The 23,584-nt window shown below is 42.0% G+C and overlaps 1 protein-coding gene across 7 annotated transcripts in view; it reads left to right on the forward strand.

The window, feature by feature from the left end:
- The window catches only part of TANC1 (tetratricopeptide repeat, ankyrin repeat and coiled-coil containing 1), a 213,214-nt gene that overhangs the window by 79,910 nt on the left and 109,720 nt on the right, over positions 1-23,584 (forward strand). For 4 of the 7 annotated variants that reach the window (XM_014575373.4, XM_075933446.2, XM_006126837.5 and 1 more), the window contains exons 3-4: positions 4,140-4,343; positions 20,925-21,029. In XM_014575373.4, the coding sequence (XP_014430859.3) occupies positions 4,140-4,343; positions 20,925-21,029 (309 nt within the window). Of the gene's footprint in view, positions 1-3,836; positions 3,880-4,139; positions 4,344-20,924; positions 21,030-23,584 lie in introns of those variants that run through there. The other 3 variants (XM_075933448.2, XM_006126834.5, XM_006126836.4) reach the window with 2 other exon arrangements.

Below are 23,584 nucleotides of genomic sequence, written 5' to 3' on the forward strand. Positions count from 1 at the left end.
CATGGAAAATGCTGAGGAACAGCTGCCAAAAAAGTTGTAGGCCTTGATGGCTACCAAATGAACAAGAAACTTGACCATAAAAGGTCTGACTCTAAATGAAATATTATCTTATTGTAAGTAAAAAAAACAAAACACAAAACTCGATATGAGGAATTGGTAACTCACAATCTGTTTTCTCTATGGCTATGTCTACACTGCAGATGAGGTTTATATTTTTGTGTCTCCACCTCCCTTTTAGTATTAATCATGTAGCGTGTACTACAGTAAGTTTTTGGTTTTCATTTATTAAATACTTGCATGTTTCCCACAATGCCTGATTAGCCACTCTTGCCAGGGCTCTGAACTCTGCTGCTCTGCCACCATATAAACAGGTAAATAGATGTGCTCCTCCCACCTGCAAACCATGGGAATTTTAAAACCAATTTCCTGGTGTCTGGCTCATTGTGTAGTGGTCCTCGTGGTGTCTTCTCAGGGAAACCGGTGGCTATCACTCAAGACGTTCTCCTTAGTGGAGCACTGCAGAGCTTTTGAATTTTATCAGTGTGTGGGATGAAGAACTGGTGCAATTACAGCTGTGAGTGACCCATAGAAACTCGGAGTCATCCCACAATGCAGAGCCTGGAATTATGGCAGCCATACCAGAAGGCAAAGGAGACAAACAGCTGGTCTGGTGCTTTACCCAAAACATGCTGTTTTTATAAAGAATTGGATGCAATTCCAGAGGGGGACCTCACATGTACACCCAAAGAGACAGTGGATACTTCTCATAGCACAGAGTCAGAAACAGGAATTATCCCAAACACAGAAATTACTGATGAAGAGATAGAAATGGATGAGGAGGTGAGGCTCAATCTGGTGATAACCTGTGCACCAGGCAGCAAGGAATTGTTTTCAGGTCCTGTTAGTTGCTGAGTATGCTCACAAACATACGTGGAGCATGAAGCAAAGGAAGAGACGCAGGTTCATGAAGCAAGGGAAGAGATGCAGGGTAAGTTGCTGTGTAGGTGGGAGGGGAAGTGGTGTGGGTGGCAGCTGCATGGAGCAATATGTTGTTCTAGTGCAGCTAGGGGAGGGCGCGGGGCGAAAAGTTGCTGTGTATTGGGGTGAGGGTGGGGCAGGCAGCAGCAGTGGAAGGGTGGTGGCGGTGGCACAAGGCAACCAAAGGCTGTAATTCTGTGAGCTGACTAAGCCCTGCCTGGCTCTGCATTATGTCCAAAGAGAGCATGGATGTACATAGAGAGATCAAATCTTGCTGGGAGATGGAGTCCCTGATGTACTTATTAATTTTTTCACTGAGATTCCATGGCAGGACTATCTCCTCTCCCAAACCATTCCTCATACTGTGCTGCTGGAACCAAGAAGGCACAGAGTTTGGCTGCATAAGCAGTGGGGCTCTCCCTGCTTGCATCCAGAAGTTGAGCCTGGGTTTGCCTGTTAACATTTAGCAGGGATATATCACCCAGACTAATGGCAGCCTATGGACAAGTGTAGGAGTATTACAGATTGTTTCCATGTACATCTGCTGCACAAGCGCAGACTGTAATTGCTTGGGGAGCCATGCCCAGGCCTCCACCCCCCTTTTCTCCTTACCTTTAAAACTCACCATGATCGGAATGTCTGGAGAGATCGGTGTTTGCCTCTAGGGTAACAAAAAAAGTGGCAAGTTTTGTTCAGAGGGCTTGCATGTTAGTGAAATGTTACAATCTTTATCATGACAAATACAGTCACTCTATTGTGGATGGTTACTTTTCCAGACCAGAGCTTGAGAAATCATGCTCATTCACCATCAACTAAAGAAAAAAACCTTCAGAGGACAAGGTGGATCTGGACAAGGATGTGGTGTGACATTCAATGCTACAAACGGAGAAAAGGGAGCAAAGAAGAACTAGGGAGATGCAAGTCAGAACAGAAGCCACTGAGTGCATTCTAAAGCTCATGGAAGACCAAAATGAGATGCTGAAGTGTCTTATCAAGATACAGAGCAAAAAGAACTAAAGGCCTTCCTGTCAGCACATGCAGAACTCTTTTCATAGCAACTGTCTTTGCACCCACACATCAGCTTCCATGGCCGCATGTTCAAAATTCTTTATCCAGCAACCCTCCCTCTACATCCACACACTCATTTACACACTCAAGTATTGTTTTTTTCCCAGTACACTTCACTCCCCATGAAAGCAGCTATGACTTTGACAGCTTTACGTTAACGCCATAGTAAGGTTTTCCAATAACTCTTACCATTCCTTACCACTGAGTATCCTGATTGAAAGACATGAATAAAGATGAATGTGATGCAGGTTTCAATGAGTTTATTTTGTGTGACACAACCCATACCAATTCCTCTGGCCCCTGTAGAAGCCTATAATATCCCTTGGTTTAATGGAAATGCCTCACTTGGGATGAGGCAGGAGAGCAATCCTAGCACAGAGAAAAGTGTAAGCCCTCCTCATTGTCAGAGTCATTCCTCAGAGCCTCCTTGATATTGATGGCCACCCTCTGGTTTCTTTGGACAGTACAAGTATCTGGTTGTTCAAATTGTGCATCCAGTTGCTGTCTCTCATTGTTTCACCCAGGGGCAAACACTTCACCCTTACTTTCACGCAAGTTATGTAAGCAACACATTTGGCCACCACCTTGGGGATATGATCTGCCAAAAGATCCAGCCTGACGCAGATTTCCCTGCATCTCCCTTTCAGTCTGCCAAAGGCACATTCAACAATCATGTGACATCAGCTCAGCTGCTTGTTGAACCACTATCTAGGTGCCTGTGTAAGGCTTCATGAGCCAGGGCTTTAAGAGGGTCACTATATGCATTTCCACATTCCCCACTGTAATTTTCTGGTCTGGAAAGAAAGTGCTAACATGCAACTTTCTGTACAGGCCACTATTCCTGAAGATATGTGTATCATGCACCTTTCCAGATCACTCTTCATTTATATCTGTGAAATGCCTACTGTGATCCACAAATGCCTGAAGTACCCTGGAAAAGTACCCCTTACGATTGATGCACTCTGAGGCAAGCCCAGCCACAGTTTGGAAAACCCATTTCAGCAAAGTCAGTCATTGTGTCATCCACTTTTCTCAGAGTCCCAGTCCTACACAGAAAAATGTGATTTATTGCCCTGCACACTTGCATGAGTGCTGCCCCAATGGTAGATTTCCCGTCTCCAAACTGATTTGCAGCTGAACAATAGCAATTGGGAGTCACCAGCTTCCACAAAGCAATCACAACACGCTTCTCTACCAAGTGAGCAGCTTTTGTGCAGGTATCCTTGTGCTCAGCACACAGCTCAGCACACAGCACCAAGAAGGTTGCTCTATGCATCCAAAAGTTAGACACTGATCTTCATCCCACACCAGCATAAAATGCGATCCCACTACTCAGTGCTAATTTTCCTAGAACAAAAATGATGCTCTACTGTGCACAGCTGCTATGTGACAGCCCAATGCAATGCTACATTGCTGCTGTCCCTGTGACTCACGTTGTCGACTGCATCACAGTCTTTGTCCTCTGCTATTAAGTGCATAAGTAGCTCTGCTGCAGTGCGTGATGTTCTAAGCATGTTGAACACAATGGGAAAGAATTGTGGGATCCATGATTTCTCACAGCAGATGCTGGAGTTCGCAGCAAGGACTGCCATTCAAGTGGTGCAAAAGTAAACTGGAAGCCCTGACAGGGCTGGGGAGCAAAGAGGTGGTTGACGGGATGTTTTTCATGTTCCCAAAATTCCTATCGCTACAGTGCGCATTCCCATGGTGCTTAGCGACTGAGAGTGATACCAGGTGCAGTGGGATGCTTAACCACATTGCTTTGCTCTTTCTGTCAACAGGGGAGCTAACAGTGTGGCCATGATATGTCAACAAAGGGTGGCATAAAACCAGGTTTGGCAAGTTTTCAGTTTTGGTGATTTTTGCATGTTAATAGCACTTTCATCGCCATATCTTACCAATGTAGACATAGCATAAGATACTATAGTGATAGGAATATTAGAGAGAGGAGTTTTTCCTCCTTCCATGGCAAGAATGGTCTTTGTTTGTGGATGGTGCATGTTCATATCAATATCAAAGGCTGCATTTCAGTATACTTGCCCCACCTTTATTTCAGTGCATTTAGTAAATCACAAACCACATTTTATTTTCAGCAGGTGACTCCTGCCAAGAGAATGCACTGCACATCATTGCGACATCTGGCTGCGATGCAGATTCTCCCATTTGTAATCAGCTTATACCTGAGGATATGTATAGACTAAACTTGACTAAAGGAGTCTCAATGTCTTTGCCATCATCACCTTTGCTGCCACGTCAGTCTTACTTGATGCAAACAAGATCAAACAAAAAGTCCCCAGGTAAAATTTAATCGGTAAACTAAAATCTCTTTGTAGTATTTCATATGAAGTACATTGTAAAGTTTTTTTTTCCTTTTCACAATGGTGATAATAAAGCTACTGTAATGAAATCAGGAGGAACTGATGAAATCGGGAGGAATGGATGTGTGCTTGTATGGACCTTGAATAGCCAAGAAAAATTTGTGTTCATATAGAGTATTTCCCCCTTCTGAAATCACAGAATTGTTCTAGCTGGTTATATTTTAATACAAAATCTACTTGTTTTAAAATGTTGTCTGAATATTTTTAAAAATGTAATTGTTAGAGCATGAGATTGTATGAGATGTAGAGGTAGCTATGAGGCATGTGAAAGTGTAACTGTACATGCGTAAGCTTCCAGTTATACCAGGCTCCTGGTACGCTTGGGGAGTTGGCTTAAAATTTTTAGTGGTTACATGCATTTTAACATCCCTAATAGCTATACATTTGCATCCCGTTTTTGCTTGATTTTCAAGTGTGATAATGAGTACAGAATGTTTTTGTGATGTGGATTTACTGATGGCTATAGATATGTGTTTAATTTCAGAATAATCTTTACAGTTTATAGCTACTATTAATTTCCCAAAATAAATAAATGGATGTCTATTGAAATCATGGCAACTAACTCGTTACTACTAAGAATACAACTTTTGAGAAGTAATGCCCATGTATATGTCTCTTACTAAATTTGTTTCACCTTCTAATTTCCTTTTTATCTGCGTTTTGTGCATTTTAATCATTCCAACAAATTAACATCAGTTGCAGCTTTCCAAACTACTGGAACAATGATTTGGATGTTCTGTTGTCTTAATATCTGAATCTACGAGCTTGACTATCATGGAAAATAGTTTTATTAGTACAATAGGTTTTTTTTAAACAAGCTATGATATATATATAAATAAAAGAGAAACATTTGTTAAAAAGAAACTCTTGTTACTTCAGACAAGTATTCCAAAATATTGTTAGGCTTTTATACAAATATTCTTAAAGGATTTACTTTCTTTATCATCCAAATCCTTCTTGTAATCTTTTTGACACTTATGTTTAAAGAATTTGTTTCTAAAAGTTCATGTAAATTTACTAAACCAGAGAATAGTATATTTCAGTTCTGTATGATTTTATAAATTATTGCGTAAAAAGGTAAAATCTCTGTCCCACTGAAGTCAGTGGGTAGAGAACCCTGCAACTTTGCCATTATCAGCAGAACATTTTTGCATATGTGGACGTGGATACCAAATTTGTATCTGAGTAGGACTCTATCCATGGGAGTTTTGCCATCAGTTTCAGGGGGCCAGAATTGTATGTCCTACTCTTGCACTTTTCGGAAGAGTTATATTTTAGAAAGATCCAATATTTTAAGATGTCTCAAAATTATATGGGTAGTGCAATAGACTTCTTATTGTTTTGTTGACCCGGTGACTTTCACATACGCATACTTTCACATGATGTTGTGAAGACCAGGACTTCAACAGGAGTTTAAAAAAAAAAAAAAAAAAACCTAGATAAATTATTGGAGGTTAAAGTCATCAGTACTTATTAGCCAGGATGGGTAGGAATGGTGTCCTCTCTTTGTCAGGGGCTGGAAATGGATGGCAGGAGAGGGATCACTTGATGATAACCAGTTTCTGTTCACTCCCTCTGGGGCATCAGGCATTGACCACTATTGGAAGACAGGATACTGGGCTTGATGGACCTTTGGTCTGACCCAGTATGGCCGTTCCTATGCTCTTATGTACAAGTGTTAATTCAATTAAAATATTTAGAAATCCTAACAAATCCTCTTGTCTTGTGCTTTTGTTTGTTGACTGTGCTTTTGTTGACTATATCACAGTGGAGTGATTTTTGAAGTTAGTGGAATACTGTCCACCATTTAAAAGTTAGCAGCTGTTAAAACATTTGTTAGTTCCATAGGAATATACCAGATGCATACATAATCCTGTGGGTATTGGAGACCTGGTATACTATTCCGTTTGAATGTTGAAGAATTTGAACTGGCAAAAGAGGAAGATTATGTATAAATGATGTGTCAACTGGAACGGGATAAGAAGAAATCAAAAGGATTCCAGTAGTATTGCTTTCACAGCCATTTTCATTGTTTCATCAGCTGTGTATGCATGGTGATGCTACCCAGATCAAACTGGTTGACTGAAAAGGGAGATAGAAATGAGGGGAACACATAGAAGAAGGTTTTTCTTAAATGTTGAGGGAGGGGGTGGAAGCAAATTGTAATGAAATAAAATACTTATTCCACTTTACTGAGGAATAGATATGACAAAACTGTCAAATAGTTTGTTTATATTTTGTTTGTGATTTTTCTTATCAAATTTGAGACATGGCCCTGTAGTACTATAATTGGTGATATGTCTTACTTCTAAACTAGAGCTTATATGTGGAATTCTTAAATTGAAACTCTATTAAGTGTCTGGCTAAAATAACATATTTATCTGAGTCTTGAAATTCTTCTTTTACATTAATTCAAGGAATAGAATAGCTGTATTCTAGCCAGCATTTTATGGACTGACTTTCTTAACTTGTATCATGTCTATATACATTAATAATATAAAACCCATAGAGTAAAAATGTATATTTGAGTTACCCAGGATGTAAAACAGATATATCCTATTGTTCTATGTGCCCCCGCCAGTACACTTATAGGCTACGTCTACATTGGCAAGATTTTGCGCAAAAGTGGCCGCTGTTGTGCAGTATCTTGCCACCTGTCTACACTGGCTGCAAAGACTTGCGCAAGAACACTGACGTTCTAATGTATAAAATCAGTGCTTCTTGCGCAAATACTCTGACGCTCCTGCTCAGGATAAGCCCTCTTGCGCAACTGTTTTTGCATAAGAGGCCAGTGTAGACAGGCAACATCAATTTCTTGTGCAAGAAAGCCCAATGTTTAAAATGGCCATCAGATCTTTCTTGTGCAAGAGAGCGTCTACACTGGCACGGATGCTCTTGTGCAAAAGCACATCTTTTGCTCAAAGGCACATGCCAGTGAAGATGCTCTCTTTCTCAAATACTCTTAACGCAAAAACTCTTGCGTTAAAGAGTATTTGTGTAAAATCTTGCCAATATAGACGTAGCCTTTATGTAAATCTTTCAGCAACATTGGTATCTTTCCTTTCTATGTAGAAAATTTGGCTTGTGCTTATGATCAAGAAAATGACAGCATTTCTTGCCCCTTTTATTTAAAGTAAATGTGTACACTTTATTTTAGCAAAATAAAATGTTTGTACTTTATTTCAGTCATTTTGCAGTCCTATTGCTCTATTTATTGATAAAATAACATTTAGTTTAATAACATCAGGTAGTCCTGTGGCATCTTGGAGATTAACAAAATATATAGGATCATGAGCTTTTGTGAGTAAAATCAACTTTATCAGATGAGTTGGAGTATATCTTGGATTCTGTTGTTTTCACTCCAGCTCTTCTGACAAAGTATTACCCACAAAAGCTCATGATCCTATATATTTTTGTTAGTCCTGTGGCACCTTAGAGACTACTTAGGATTTTTTAAGTTACTTTTTATTTAGTTTACTGTTTAAGAACCCTACAGATATTTTATGAATACAAGTACATGCATAGTTAAATAATTGTAAAATAATTTATATTTAACTTGCATAGTTAAATAAATTGTAAAAACCAATTTGCCCTAGAATGTTTTCTATATAATAATGATGCATCCTTATAGCATTTAAATTAATTTCAGTCATATGAAAGAACTCCAGTTTGAGACATCTGAAACAGAGAAAAGTTTCAATGAAAATAGGTTGGCTGAATTTCTCGCCTTCCTTTCCAATTTCTCATCTCTTTCCTTTTCCATGCCTTCTCCTTTCTTTTGTGCCTTTTTCCCAACACCTGTTAATATAATTTGTGACTTAGGTTTTTTTGATGGTGCACTTAATGCTAGAGTCAGATGTCTGTCTGAACAGGCACTGAATCAAGCATCCTTTGTTTAAAACATCTCCAGTTTGAATGGAGATGGAAAGACCATTTCCTTTCTGCTCCATTCTTTTTCCCTCATGTTAGTACTAAATTGCTGCCACCATCAGAGAAATGTGGGAAAATGGGGCTCTCAGTTATTATAGTTTGAATATTGTCTCATTAAACAAGGAGGAAATAAAGCTTACATTTGGGAAAAAGAGAAAAGAAAGAAAATCAGGACAGTGTACAGATCAGTCTCATAGACTTTAAGGTCAGAAGGGATCCTTGTGATCATCTAGTCCAGTGATAAGCAACCTAGGCTAGTCAAGGGGCCACCTGAGAGGCCCTCCATCTCAGTGGGCTGCAAGATTGTTGTAACCAAAATAGTTTCCCATAATAGGGTAGTTTTGCTAGCTGCACGTGCATACCTAGAATTGGTGGGGTGTGCTTATTGAACCATAAGAGCGCCTGGTTAACTGGATGCAGGAGCATGTAGCTCTCACAATCAATTTTGTGTGCAATCAGCATGCTTCTCACTTCAAAGCCCTTGCTTTCTGTGCATGTTACTTTTGTAATATCAGCAGGGAAAAAAATTATGTGTATGGAAACCAGCGGAATCTGGCGACCCAGTGCCTGGGCAATAGTAGATAAAATGTCTTTTGGGCCACCTATAGAATCCTGATGGGCTGCATGTGGCCCTTGGGCTGCAGGTTGCACACTGCTGATCTAATCTGATCTGTACGTTGTGGGCCACTTCTAAAATAGATGCCTAACTGCTTGGTTGAATTACTGAAGTTCTCAAATCATGGTTTAATCACTTCAAATTACAGAGAATTAACTATTTACACTACAGTTTGAACCTCCTAAATCCAGGACTCTCTGGTCCAGTAACATCTGTGGTCTGGCAGGATCACGGATGTTGCTGGACCAGAAAGCCCCAGTGCCTGGGAGTGTGAGCCGGTTGGGAGCCTAGTGGCAGGGAGCCCCACCATTGGGACTTGCAAGCCTTGCCCTGGGGAGCCCCAGCTGGGTGCGGTACAGCAGGGCAGCCACAGAGCCCTGACCCAGCACAGCAGCAGCGGGGCAGCTTTGGAACCCCATCCATGGGAAGCCCCGGCTGCATGCGGCAGCAGCAGAATAGCCATGGAGCTCTGTCCCTAAAAGCCCCAGCTGGGCGGGACAGAAGCTGGGCAACCGTAGATCCCTATCCCCAGAAAGCTCCAGTCACGTGGGATAGAAGTGGGACACCCATAAGAGCCCTGTCCCTGAAAACTGCAGCCAGGTGGGGCAGAAGCAGGGCCACAGCAGCCAGGAATCTCTGTCCCCAGAGAGCCCCACCCAGCTGGTAGAAGCAGGTCAGAGCCAATCCAAAGACCTGTAGCAGCAGGGCTGGAGCAGAGCCAAGCTTAAGGGAGGGGCAATGTCCTGGAAGGCCGGTGGTAGGGGACCTCCGCAGATCTGGCAAATTCCCTCATTCGGGACTGGTCAGGTCCCAAGGGAGCTGGACCAGGGAGGTACAACTTATAGTACCAATTACTGATCTCACCTGTGCCCAATGCCAGTTAGTGATTTACACCATCAGCCCTGTTCATGCCAAGTTCTGTGAGCAGGGGCCTGTCTCTTGCTCATAGCTTAGCTTAGCTTTGCTAATATAAAGTCTTGGCCGTTGTTGTCTAGGCCTCAGGCCTCTCACCAGGCCTATGATACATGGGCTTATGTTTCAGGCCCTTATGTTATGATACCACCTACCATAGCTGGCCTTTCACTGAGGTCTGTGTCTACGCACCAGAGCAGATGGTTGCAACTGGATTCATCCACTGGCACAGTGAGAATGGGTCTGATGTTGTTCAATGTCACTGCTTCAGTTAGCTCAAAGTAGGGTTGCCGGGTGTCGGGTATAGACCCGGACAGTTCAGTATTTTCGCCTTCTATCCAGTAAAAAAAAATTCAGAAAATACCAGACACCTAAAATGTCCGGTATTTTCTGATTTTTCCTCGGCCAGGAGGCGAAAATACAGGGTGATTACCAGGTTCCACAGGGAATCTGTCCGGCCTGGAGCAGGGAGACAAAATGGCAGATGGCCGCTAGCAGCCTGTTAGGGCCAAAAAGCGTCAAAAGCATTTCTTAAAGGGGTGAGGGGGCATGCTTTTTTCCCCCCTTTTTTCTGAACTACTCTCGGGGTCCTTGGTGTTTTTTTTTTTTTTTTTTTTTTTTTTGTGCTCAACAACTTTGGTCCCCCCCTCCTTTTTGTTTTCTCAAAATAATTTTTTCCCCTGTTTTTTTTGGGGTGGGGTGGAGGGGCAGGAGGTGGTGTTCAGTATTTTTGGTTAAACCATCTGGCAACCCTAGCTCAAAGGCTGGATCCTGATGATATCCCTATGGATGAGCACCGGAAACACTCTGCTTACTGTTCTTTTTTCTCCTTGTGTGAGAGCCATGTTGACCTGACACTGCAGGAGTTCCTGAAACTGGACAAGGGACAGATGAGATGTGATTCAATAGCAGATCTCTCAGAAAGTGATGGAATTTAAAAAGAATTAAAGCGTTCATATTGGGATATTGAGAAGCTGGTCTCTTAGACCTCTGTGACTTGCATATGTGTGGTTTCTGACTTGTGTATACGCTTTCTGGAGCCTGGGTCATGCTAGTAGTTCAGGTCCCTTTCTTGCAAGGCTCAAAGAGATGTATACATATAAATAAAGGGGGAGATTTGGAGAATCACTTATGGGATTTAGGACTACCATTACCATTGATTTGAAATGCTTCATCTTGACTTACAATGGGGGTTTTGTTCCTAAATCTTACATAACTCTGAAAACCCCCGTTTGAAATGGCGTTTTGTCTCATGTTGACACTTCCCTCCCCTAAGCCTTTTTTCAGTTAAGCAAGCTAAGCTCTTTGAGTCTCCTTTCATAAAGTAGGTTTTCCATTCCATGGATGATCCTAATGGCCCTTCTCTAAGGATCTAATTTAAGCCTACAAAAAGAAGGTGCTTCAGAGAAAGCTAGCATCTGATTATTCTGTTTTGTAAAAGATACTGCAAAAGTATCAAATCTCAGTGAGTTTAGATAATCTGTTGTCACATGCAGCTATAGTGCAGCATTTGTAAGCGAAACAGTTAAAACCAAAAGGTAGGGTTTATTTACAAAACTATATACCAGGAAATATATAAATCAAATAAAATGTTTTAGTTGAAATTACCACATTAATGGAGAAAAAATTACTCCAAAAATATTAGCCTCACTATGATGAACACTTTTCTAATTCATATGGGATATTTGGCTTCAGGGCAGTTTTTTTTTAATTTAGCTAGCTGTTTTTGAATTGACTTGCTCCCCATTACTACTAAATGACATTTTGGTGGTCTTTTTCAGTTTATGTATTCTGCTCTGCATCTGCCGTTCTGTTCTACGTATTCTGTTGTGAAGAGCCAGGGTTAATCTCTCTAATGTGGAAGGATTAATTAAAAGATGTGAAGTATATGTTGCTTCAAAGGATTAAAGAATTCTACTGCATAATATGTATGGTTTTGGTGCCTATAATGTAAATTAACAATTCTGTTTCTGGACCAATATGCTAGGGACGGGATGAGATGTTAGTCATGTTACTTAGTGTACTACTGGAAGGTGCTTGGGTACCATTGTGAAAACCTATATAGAATGTGCTGGCCTTTAAACCAGAATTTGCCAGTAGTTGTTTAGACTGTGATTCCAACTAAGTGAGATGTGGGTCTACAAATAAGGCTAGGCTACTTAGAAAGAGTGTTCAGGTTATACGTAAGGGCTGTTTAAAAACATGTGCACATTCAAAAACACCATTGTTCCTTAGCACAGTTGGAACCCCGGTATATACAGGCTTCTTGGGGTGAGGCAAAGAAATTACTGTTTTTAAACAAGTTCACTTCTACAATTTGAATATACAGAAAGCCTAACAGTGTTTAATAAATATCAGGCACTATCTAGTCAAGTACATGATCTTCCATTTGTGTTTGATTGTGGAAGACTATATTATTCTATTTGAGGGACATGTGAAAATCCTATTAGTGTTAAGCATACATCAAGAGGAAACTATATACTGACAACTGTTAGTGAAACTGTATGCCTGCCTTTAGCCTGCTTTTCTAATCTTGGTATTAGATTTGATTTGTGTGTACATGAGGGTTACACTAGTACAATAGGGCTTTACTTTTTTTGTTTTAATATTTGTGGGTATGAATTTAGAGTTTGTGACAGATTTTATATTGATAACCATGGGGATAAAGACTTCTCCTCCTCCCCACTCCCTAACAGCATAACAAGGAAATGACGGTGCAAGTTTCTTTCTACTCTGCCATATCCCTAATTTGGAGGTTTGAAAGTGGATTAGTGCCAATCATGTCCTTTGATGAGATGACATGCTGGGACCTGGATTGAGATCAAACTCATTTCATGTAAGGCACCAACTAACATGCAGTAATAATGCAGGGTTCAGCAAAATATGATCTCCCAGACTTTACACCTCACTCCGCTATCCCTGGTCACAGCCCAAATCCCTGCACCCGCTCCTGCCTTAGGTTACGATCCCCTCCCAGACCCTGCATTCCCTCCTCCTACACCCCTCTCCCAGGCCGGAATCCTCTCCTGCACCAATATCCCTCCTAGACCTTGAACCCCAATCCCGTGTTCCATGTCACAACACAAGCCCCTGAACCCTTACCCCAGGTCACACTCCCTTCCCAGACCCTGCACCCCCACTTGTACCCCATTTCACTGCCCCAGGTCACAATCCCCTCCTTCACCCAAACTCACTCCAAGATCCCACACACCAGTCCCTTGTCCTAAGCCCCTTCTGCACCCAGCCTCCACCCCAGAACCCTCATTAATATAATGGAAAAGTGCGACCCTCGACCATTTACCAATTCTTACCCCATCAAAAATTATTGTCCAACCCTTTATTAATGTTTATTTTCTAGACTTGGGGTGAATTTGTACCAGAAACTGGGATATGAAAAACAAATTACAGTAGTTTAGAAAGTGCACTGTTAGGAGACCTGCATATGCCCTTCAGATTCTCCCACTGTACGAACACTATAGGTGTGTCTTCTAGTGATGTTATATATTGTTTAATTGAATAGTTTGTAACCACATGAAATTTTAGCAGTTTCACGACTATTTGATAGTCCCGGGGGGGGAAGGGGGGGACAGTATCCAGTGCACTCCCAGCCCCACTCCCGGGAAGCCCCCTGCCACTATGCTCTGCTAACTCTGTATCAGAGGCAACGGTGCAAGGTGGCAGGTGGGAGCTGGTGTGTGAGGGGAGCAAGTTTAAAACCATCTCTCCTCACAGACTTGCTGCCTTGAAACAGAGGCAGCAGCACAGGGTGGCAGCAGCCCCTGTCCGCTGGGGGTCCTAGCTCCCCGCAGACAGAAACTACTCTCTCAGGATAGAGGCTGCTTTGCGGCCGCTTCCCCTGCCACCCTTCCCTCATGCTGCTGCCTCTGATAGAGGCAATTTTGTGGGGGAGAGAGGGCAGGTGGCACCGTGGAGCTGGTGCTGGGGGGAACCGGCTTTTAAGCTGTCTCCCCCTAGCTCGGCTCCTGCTTGCCACCCCTCACTGCCTCTTTAGGACGCAGCAAAGGGAGGGGAAGGTGAGTTCGCGGGAGCCGATACAGTACATGCAGGGACCTGGCTTGAAAGCTGGCTCCCCATACATATCGGTTTTAGCCTGCTCCTGTCACCCTCTGTGCTGCTGCCTCTCTATCAGATGTTAAAATATACTCTGAGGATATTTTAATTATGAACTGTCACTTGACAGAGTCTTGCTTATTAATCTGGTTCTGATTGGAATGTATGCTCATTGTTTTTCTGCTTTGCTCTATCTAAGTATAGTGCTATTTGCAGTTAACAGTTGAACTACTGTCTTCCATAACAAAGTGTTTATGTTTCTGAGGAAAGCATTTTGAGTTACTTTCACATCAGTTTAAAAAAAAATGAAATAGCACCCTCTGCTGGTAATTTATATCTTAACATTTGTACTTACAAATTGTACTCACATGCTTCTTGGACACAAACAGATTTAGTTATTTACTAAATTCATTTCCAATCCATAAGCTCCTGGATTGCAGATGAAGATGTAAATACATTCAAAAATCTGAACTAAGAGAGGGACTTCAAGCCATACCATGGAAATCTTCAAGGCACTGTGTGCAGTTGTGGAATGAAACACTGGCCCCAGAGCACCTCATTTGCAGGTCCCAATTACTGAAATCCAAACTTCCCATCTGATCTCGACTGTTGCAATTAGGGATGTAAAATCCCAGATAAATGGGATTCTTCGGGTGTGGGGAGAGCATCCAGGCTGAAGCAGCCTCTTGGTTGTAGTGTGTGGGTTGTTGCTAGGGCCAGGCCTGGCTGAAGTTGTCCCCTGCTCACCAGTGGCATGGCATGGCAGGCCCAGCTGGGCTGGAGCTCCCCTAGCCTGCAGTGCAATGTGGTGAGCTTGGCTGGGCCGCCTGTGAACTGGTAACTAGTAATCATCACCCAGTAGGAGGGTGATACAAGTTAACCATTGACCTCCCTAGTTGCATTATAGAAAGCTGGTCTTTCACTCAGCCTGTACACAGATGGTAAAGAGTTTTGGTTTATTTAAAAGCAGTTTCAAAATGTTGAATTATATATGGAAATCAACAAGAAGTTAATGTATTCTTTAGGGGATTCGTATGCTGTGGTTCCTGATGCTGCCATGTAGGTAGGCAGGATCATTCTGCATAAAATGCAAATTGAGTGGCCTTCCATGGCAGCGCCATTGAGTACATTATAATAATCAAAGCAGAAGGCCACAAAATCATAAATAATGGTGGCAAAGTACATGATTAAGAGCAGTGATTACATTTGGCTTTTCAGATATGGATTAAAAAAATATAAGTGGCCCCTGAGAATCCAGGAGTAGTTGGGGACCTACAAGCACCCTTAAATTGTATTTCTCGTTTCTTAAGGCTGGGCAGGAAAGTAGACAGTGTGTGTGCCACTCCTGCAAACTCTCATTCTGACTAGACTTACTTGCCATCAAAAAAGCACCTCTTGCCCCAGCAAAAAGAGTCAGCCTGGAAAATATGAAAAGCAATTTAAGCTAAAAGAAAAAAAATACTTTGCAAGAAAGTAGCAACATTATCAATATTGTGTAGTGCTTGACCACTTTTCAATACAAATACTCAGCAATTTTCTTCCAAACATTTCATAGCACTTTACAAATATTAATTAAGCCCTCTGAGGGGTAGTTGACTATCCCCATTTCACAGATAGGGGAATTGGAGCAGTGAGAGAGGCTAAGGTGTGTTAACAAGCCAGTGATAGAATCTAGGCTTGTGACTGGATTGTGGTGTGGGTTTTGTTGTTGTTGTTGTGTATTCTGATTGCAAGACATTATGGCCTAGTTTAAATGTAAAGGGACACTTTTAATTAGTTGTGTCTACATTGTAAGACTACATATTTTTAATGTAACTCAGAATGGTTTGATTTAAATGAAATTGATTTAAATCAGGATTTAAATCAGTAGTCAGGAAGACTTGATTTAATCATGATGTTCTACATAAAAGTGTACTCTTGTTGGTTGTCATATAACCTTAATACATATTCTTTTCAACTCAGAGATAGTTGTAGGTTTCATTTTTATAAGATGATTTATTTTGAAAACTTTTCAGATTAGTTTTACAGCTATATCAGAAAATGAATGATTTGTTGGTTATTTTATTTACTCAATCTCATCTGAAGAAGTGGGTTTTGCCCACGAAAGCTCATGATACTTGTATGTATTTTTGTTAGTCTCTGTTTAGTGCCACAGGACAGCTTATCATTTACCAAAGGCAATGGAAGCATATATTCATTAAGTCATTGGGAGGTGAACTATCTGCAGTTCAACAGATTAATCATTAATATTTGGAGGATTTTCTTGCCATGCTGTATTAGGAGGAGAACATCACCAGAAGATAATGAAATTGTTTTGTTTAACTTAAACAACAGTTTTATGCATCCTGGATTTTTTTCTTCAACAGTAAACATATAATATAACAAAATGAGCCTATGAATTTTTTAATTTAGTTAAACATTCAATTTTTTAACAAAAACAAGTTGTTTTTGTTAAAATTATTTTAAACTAAAATAGTTAAATATTTTTTTAAAATGAAAATTAAATTGACTGCGTCAGCCAGGTCAACAGGAAAAACTTAGTGTAAGCTTTTAATCATTGAACTTTTTGAAACTTTGCACTTTTTAAGAAAGGTAAGGGATTGGCTTTGTCTACATAAATTTGCAGAGGGAGAATAGAGTTGAGGTCTGTTATTTCTCACCTATACACATTATTTATTTATTTATTTATTTAAAACATTTTTGCTATTAGCAAGCATGTTATATCTCTGGAGACACAAATGCATAGTTTGAGCACGGCAAAATTAAGCATCTCTGATGGTGTCTACTAGACTGATCACTGAGTCCCATTAGGTAGATAGAAAGATTAACCTAAATACAGTCAGTCCCCGGGTTACGTACAAGATAGGGTCTGTAGGTTTGTTCTTAAGTTGAATCTGTATGTAAGTCGGAACTGGCATCCAGATTCAGCTGCTGCTGAAACTGATCAGCGGCTGATTCCAGGAAGCCCGGGGCAGAGCAACTCTGCCTCGGGCTTCCTGTAGTCAGCGCTGGTCAGTTTCAGCAGCGGCTGACTTGGGGACTCCTGGGGCAGAGCAGCTTGGGTGCTGCTGGGTTGCTCCAGTAGCGCCGCTCCTCGGTGCTACTGGACCAACCCAGCAGCACCCAAGCTGCTCTGCCCCAGGCGTCCTGATTCAGCCGCTGCTGAAACTGACCAGTAGTGGCTGAATCAGGACGCCTGGGGCAGAGCAGATGGGGTGCTACCGGGTTGGTCCAGTAACACCCAGAGCGGCGCTACGGGACCAACTGGCAGCGCCCCAGCTGCTGTACCACAGGCGTCCGGAGCAAAGCCGCGGAGCACGGGGGCAGCAGGACAGCCCAGACGTGCCGCGGCTGTCCTGCTGCCCGCGTGATCCACGGCTTTGCTCCCCGTCTCCCTGGTCTGCTGGTCTCCAGCAGACCAGGGAGACGGGTAGCAAAGCGGAGCAAAGCCGCGGAGCACGCCGGCAGCGGGACAGCCGCGGCGTGTCTGGGCTGTCCGCTGCCCGCGTGCTCCGCGGCTTTGCTCTGCTTTGCTCACCGTCTCCCTGGTCTTTTGGTCTCCAGCAGACCAGGGAGACGGGGAGCAAAGCGGAGCAAAGCCGCGGAGCACGCCGGCAGCGGACAGCCGAGACGTGCCGCAGCTGTCCTGCTACCGGCGTCCTCAGAGGCTTTGGAAACCAGCAGACCAGGGAGACGGGGAGCAAAGCTGGGGAGCACGCCGGCAGCGGGACAGCCGCGGCGCGTCTGGGCTGTCCGCTGCCCGCATGCTCCGCAGCTTTGCTGCCCGTCTCCCTGGTCTGCTGGAAACCAGCAGACCAGGGAGACGGGCAGCAAACCCCGTTCGTAACTGCGGATCCGACATAAGTCGGATCCGCGTAACTCGGGGACTGCCTGTATTCTATACAGAAGCCTCTGGAACCCCGTAAAATTAGGTCCCTAATCCATGAACTATTGGAACACATTTACAAAACTTTTCTTAAACATTATATGAATTAGAATTAAAATTTAAATTCCTATTCCATGCTGAAATATCTTTGATATATCTTAATATCGATGATATATCTTAATTAAAATGATCTATATATAGGTGTTTTCCACAAAAAACATTTTATAAAAAAATCCGATTAAAAAAATCATTAATTTTTATCCAACTTGATGTAACTCAATAGCAGAAAAGTTTTCCTTTATTTAAAAATAACAGTTTTAAAGAAACTTAAACATTTCCTTGCAATGTCCCTAAGTTATACACTGCAGCATTTTAATCAACCTGAAATATACTTGACCAGTATGCTGTTTCACTTTTAATATTTCTCTCGGTGGTGGAGAGGTGGGGAAGGAACATTAGAAATTGTGAAAGAACATTCTTTATTAAAACTAAAATAAGAGAGTAAATTAATCTAAAATGGTAGTAACAGTGTAGATAGAGTTTAAAAAAACAGAATTCGCTTCTGGGAAATATCTTGAGAATTCTCCCTGCCCCCCTCTCCCCATCCTGAAACTCTAAATGTAAACTTTATTATGTCCATGGAATGGGAAAACTAGGCTTAAATGGAAAACAGCCAGCCTTGTCTATCTGTCAAAAGTGATCTTTTAAAAAAATGGGAGAAGAAAAATAACATGCCATGTCTGTGATGAGGTCCAGGGTCAGTGGGGCTCCAGGCCGCAACGCACTGCCCACCCAACCTCCATGTCCTCAGCCTCCCCGAGGTTGGCTATCCCTGGGCTGCTTTCCAACCCCCCCTGCGGGCCTGCCAGATTCTGGAAATGCTCCGGGGGATCCTCGGGCGACAGAGGGGCTGACAGGGTGTCCATGGGTTCCGGCTCAGGCAGGGGTCCAGATGGGCCAGCCCAGTTGTCAGTGCCCGGCGAGGCTTCTGGAAGGGTTGGCGTGGGTTCAGGTGGCGACTGGTGTCTCAGCAGTCCGGGCCAGGGCTCCAATTTTGGCAGAGGTCCGGGCGGCCCAACCTAGTCCTCTGGCAGGGGACAGCACGGCTGAGGCCTTTGCTGTGGGAACCAGGGCCAGGCAGTGCCTCTGCTGCCCAGCTCTGACTGAGCCCGTGGCTCTCATAGTCCTAGACTCGCCCTCTGGCTTCCTGTGGGGGGATAGGTGCGGCTGGACATGCCCACCAAGGGGTCGTAGAGGGCGCTTCCTCTTCCGGGTCAGCAGGCGGCCATGTTGCTGTCCCAGGCTTATTACAGAGGTGATCAGGGACAGTAAACATGGATTTTCCAAGGACAAGTCATACCTGATCAACCTAATTGCCTTTTATAATCAGATAACTGGTTCTGTAGATATGGGGAAAGTGGTGGGCCTGATATACCTTCACATTAGCAAAGCTGTTGATATGGTTTCCCACAGTATTCTTGCTAGCAAGTTGAAGTATGGCTTGAATGAATTAGCAATAAGATGGATAGAAAGCTAGGTCATCTGGCATAATATGGGTAGTGAACAGTGGCTGAGTGTCTAATTGGCAGCCAGTATCAAGCAGAGTGCGTTGGGGACAATCCTGGAGCCCGTTTTTGTTCAGTGTCTTCATTTATTATCTGGACGATGGAATGAATTACGTTCTGAGCAAGTTCATTGAGCTCAGTAAGCTGGGGAGAGAGAGAGAGAAGTATTCTGGAAGGTAGGGATATGGTGCTGGGTGACCTAGACAGATTGGAGGATTGGGCCAAAAGGAATCTGATGAGATTCAACAAGGATAAGTGCAGAGTCCTGCACTTAGGATGAATAAATCCCATACGCTGCTACAGGATGGGGACTGAGTGGCTAAACAGTAGTTCTGTAGGAAAGGACCTGGAGATTACAGTGAATGAGATGGATATGAGTCAACAGAGTGCCTTTATTGCCATGAAGGCTATCAGTATATTGGGTAGTATTAATAGGAGAATTTTCAGCAAATTGAAGGAAATGATCCCCTTCTATCAGGCACTGTTGAGGCCACATCTGGAGTATTACATCCAGTTTTCTTCAGAACAAAGATCAAATGTATTTTAATGAAAACGAAGAATGGATATTTTGTGAAGGCACTTTTTGTACAAGTGCATATGAACTGAAAATATTAAGGGCTAAATAGATGTAGTTAATTGTTGATTTAATATTACTAGTATTCTACTTCTAGTCAACCTTTAGATGGCAGCATTGTTCTCATTGTGATGACATTTTGCTGACCAGAAAGTCTGTTGTGCATCTAATGTTTCCTGTAATTGTTGAATCTCATTTAGTAAAGTATACTATCATTAATAATTTAAGAAAGAAAATATACAACTCAAACTAAGTGAGAGTGCTTTAGAAATCAATTTGTCAACATTTTTGTTTTGTGTTTTTTGTGTTAGAAAAAGCTATCTGAAAAATACCTGGTACAGTTTGACTTAACTTAAGCATTAGCTGGGAGAGTTGATGTCTTTATAAATGAGAAACTGTTGACAAGAAGATTGTTTTCCCCCTGAACCTCACCTGTCCCTTACAATCAGACTGTGCAGCATTAATTGGATAAAATACCCTATAAAATAAAGTTGCTGGACTGAAGTATTTTGAGTGTTAGTGTTACAATGTATCTACTTGTAATCCTTGTTTCCTAACTTCAGAGGTTATCTTTATGCTGAGATAGAAAATTTAAGTTCTGAATAGAGGAATCCAACGAACAGATATCTGAGTATGAATATTTCAAAGTCAGAACTTTTTACATACACTGGACATTGCTTCAAGAGTATTGCGGCAAGCAAATTACTTTTGTTTTTCGCCAGAGTTTACATTCCAGTAAGTGAGCATGACTCAAGTTTTTCTTTCCTACAGTGGACTGAAAGAGTGGAAGTGCAGCAGTTCACTGATCTTGATTGTAGTAGCTCTGTGTGAGTGCAGTAGATCGTCCTTTAGGTTTATTTAGCTTTCTGAGGGTACACACCGTTTATTTTGAAATGTGCTTTCCATCTGGAAAAAATTAGACACACTAAATTTTTTCCTGCTGCAGGTCTGATCAGGAAGCCCAAATATGTAGAAAGTCCCAGAGTGCCAGGAGATGCTGTTATTGTACCATCAAGAAAAATATCCGAGCCAACAGAACCCAATGAAAATGGTAAGAGTGCATGTTCAGTGCTGTTTTATTTTATTTAATGGCTATCTTTTCACGTCAAAGGGGAGCTGGGCTATGCAATCGTAGGACTTGAGTCTCTCTTATAGAATTAAATGTCTTTTGTAGTAGAGAGGAAGAGGTTTCCTGGGAGAGGGTGTGGGGGGGGAAGGGAAGTGATCTTTCTATAGTCTAAACTCTTACAACTAGGTATACTGCAAAGACAAAACTGAATGTGAGGGTTGTGGGTCACATCTTATGCTAGCGATCTTCTGAATTTGTTTTGAAAAAAGTTGATTCCAAGTGTGTAGTTTTATATTGAATACAATACCGCTGATAAAAAGTTCAGTGAAAGCTTGCTAAATAAGAGGGTAATGTCAACACATTTCTATGTTGGCAAAGCTGTTTTACAGCTACCTTCCTCAAGTTAATTGGTATTTTAAAAAAGTTTTCATTCATTAAATTTGAAAAGCACATAATAAAGTGTGCTTTCAGTGAATGTCATAAAGCAAAATGACACTCAAGTCAGTATGTAAGTACTGTACTGTAATAAGCATTTCATGTCTGTGTTACATTTTAGATCAGTTTTCGGCTTATCTGTCTTCTTTAAAGTCATTGCATGTAATCAATCCAGTTACAGTTGATCAGATGTGTTTTTCTTTTTCTTCAGTTTAAAAGGCATTCTTAGGTTTGAAAAGGTAGTGTTTACTTTACAGATATTACTAATATTTATTATAGTTGTATATAATGAAAATAGACTGGATGCTTATAGTTAGTTATGTGTTTGGTTCTGTTTTTTAAAATTCCAATTCTGCAGTAATTGAGGTTGCTAAAACTTCAAGGAAAGTGCTTAAAACCAAGCAAAAAGATAGTGAAATTTGGTAAAAAGCTCTGATTATTTATGATTGAATTTTTTTGGTAAACTTCCTTTTAAAAAAATCTTGTATTTTGGGATTAAACTAATGTTTTCTCTCCCAAAAAAATTGAAAAACAAAAATACTATGAATTCAACTTTCAAATCTATTTATATCTCCAAATTAACTGCAACAGCAAAATCTGCACTGTTGTATTTTACTTATAGTTAACAATGGAAAAATTGCACATTTTTTAATGAACAAGACATCTCAGTGAATAGGGTTTTGGTTTCAGATTTCCCTTTTTCTTTTCAATCAACTAATATGATTAGTTATCCAACAGTTTGGTTATTTGACCAACATATATCCTGTTTGGTACACCTTGACTTTTCCTTATCATTCCTGGTAATAGATGCATTCATTATTCTTCCTCATTTTAAGTGCCGCATTTCACAGTGACCCACCATCTGGAGGTAGAGCCACATTCTCTGAGCATTAAACAGAAACCCTACTAAAGAGTAATGCTAAGTTCCCCACTGTCTGTGACTGAGCAGTATTTGCTGGGCTGAGAAGTTTAGACTCTATAGCCTCTTGTTCGGGAGTGTCCCTGTGGGTGTTCCACCTTAGGTATTTGGGAGCTTTTGTGCTCTTAGTCAGAGATTTTTGGTAGAAGTACCCTCCAGTAGGCTGCACACATGGATCACACAGCACGCGCAATGCCAGTACTGTGCATGTGAAGCCAACTGTGTCCCCTCAGTTCCTTCCCTGTTGCTGGCAGCATTGATCGAAACGGCAGTTCCTCTCCAATTTTTTGCCAAATTTTTAAATTTGTTCTTGTTTATATTGTTGGTATAGTGTTCATAGTTAGTGGTAGTTAGTGGTAGTTTTTCTAGTTACTGTTAATTATTGTTAAAAAACCCAACTTTTTATTGTTGTTAAGGCCGCTTGCCTTAGAAAAGTTTTTCTTCCTGGGATGCCAGGTTCCCTCGAATTCAAACGCTTCCTGTCCTGCAGGCTTTCTGTTTCTGTCTCCGATGGGCACTTGCACTGTGGCTGGTGCCTGGGGCTAGGTATATGCCACCGCCGAGTGCCAACATTGTAAGCAGCTAACGTCCTGCACACGCTAGGCAAGGGAGCTCCAGCTTAAACTTCTCTCCCTTGTAAGCATGGTGAAGCCAACTTTGGAGCACTCTACCCCACCTTGGCAGCCCTCTACTCAGGCCATGTCCAAGAAAGCAGTTCCAGTGGGCTCCAGCACCAGACTTTTCCTCGAAACAACCCAGGTAGGGATCTCTCTCTCTAAGTGAGGATGACTCCCCTTCAAAAAAAAACAGGAGCAAGCATCCAGGAAACCTCCTGCATAAACCAGGGCACCAGACAAGAAGGTACCAGGATGATCAGGCACTGATGGATCCTGAGAGTTCAAGGAGATCAGCAAGATGGACACCAAGGCTCCAAAGAAGCCTAAGTTTAAATTGGTGCCACCGGTACCAACTGAACCTGTCTCTGTGCCGACAAAGGCAAAGGCCAAATCATCCTCTGCTGAGGCACTGTCGGCATGGAAGAAAGTCAAGCATCAGTCGGCACCATCAGCATCTATGCCACTTCCAGCACCGAAGAGGCACAAACATGTGACACTGACAGCCTCCCATACTGCACTGCTGGCACTGCAGTTTGCAGCTGTAACACTCTCGATGCTGCCACCGG

Source organism: Pelodiscus sinensis, chromosome 7 (assembly GCF_052426305.1).
Source record: "Pelodiscus sinensis isolate ZL-2025 chromosome 7, ASM5242630v1, whole genome shotgun sequence".
Lineage (NCBI taxonomy): Eukaryota > Metazoa > Chordata > Testudines > Trionychidae > Pelodiscus > Pelodiscus sinensis.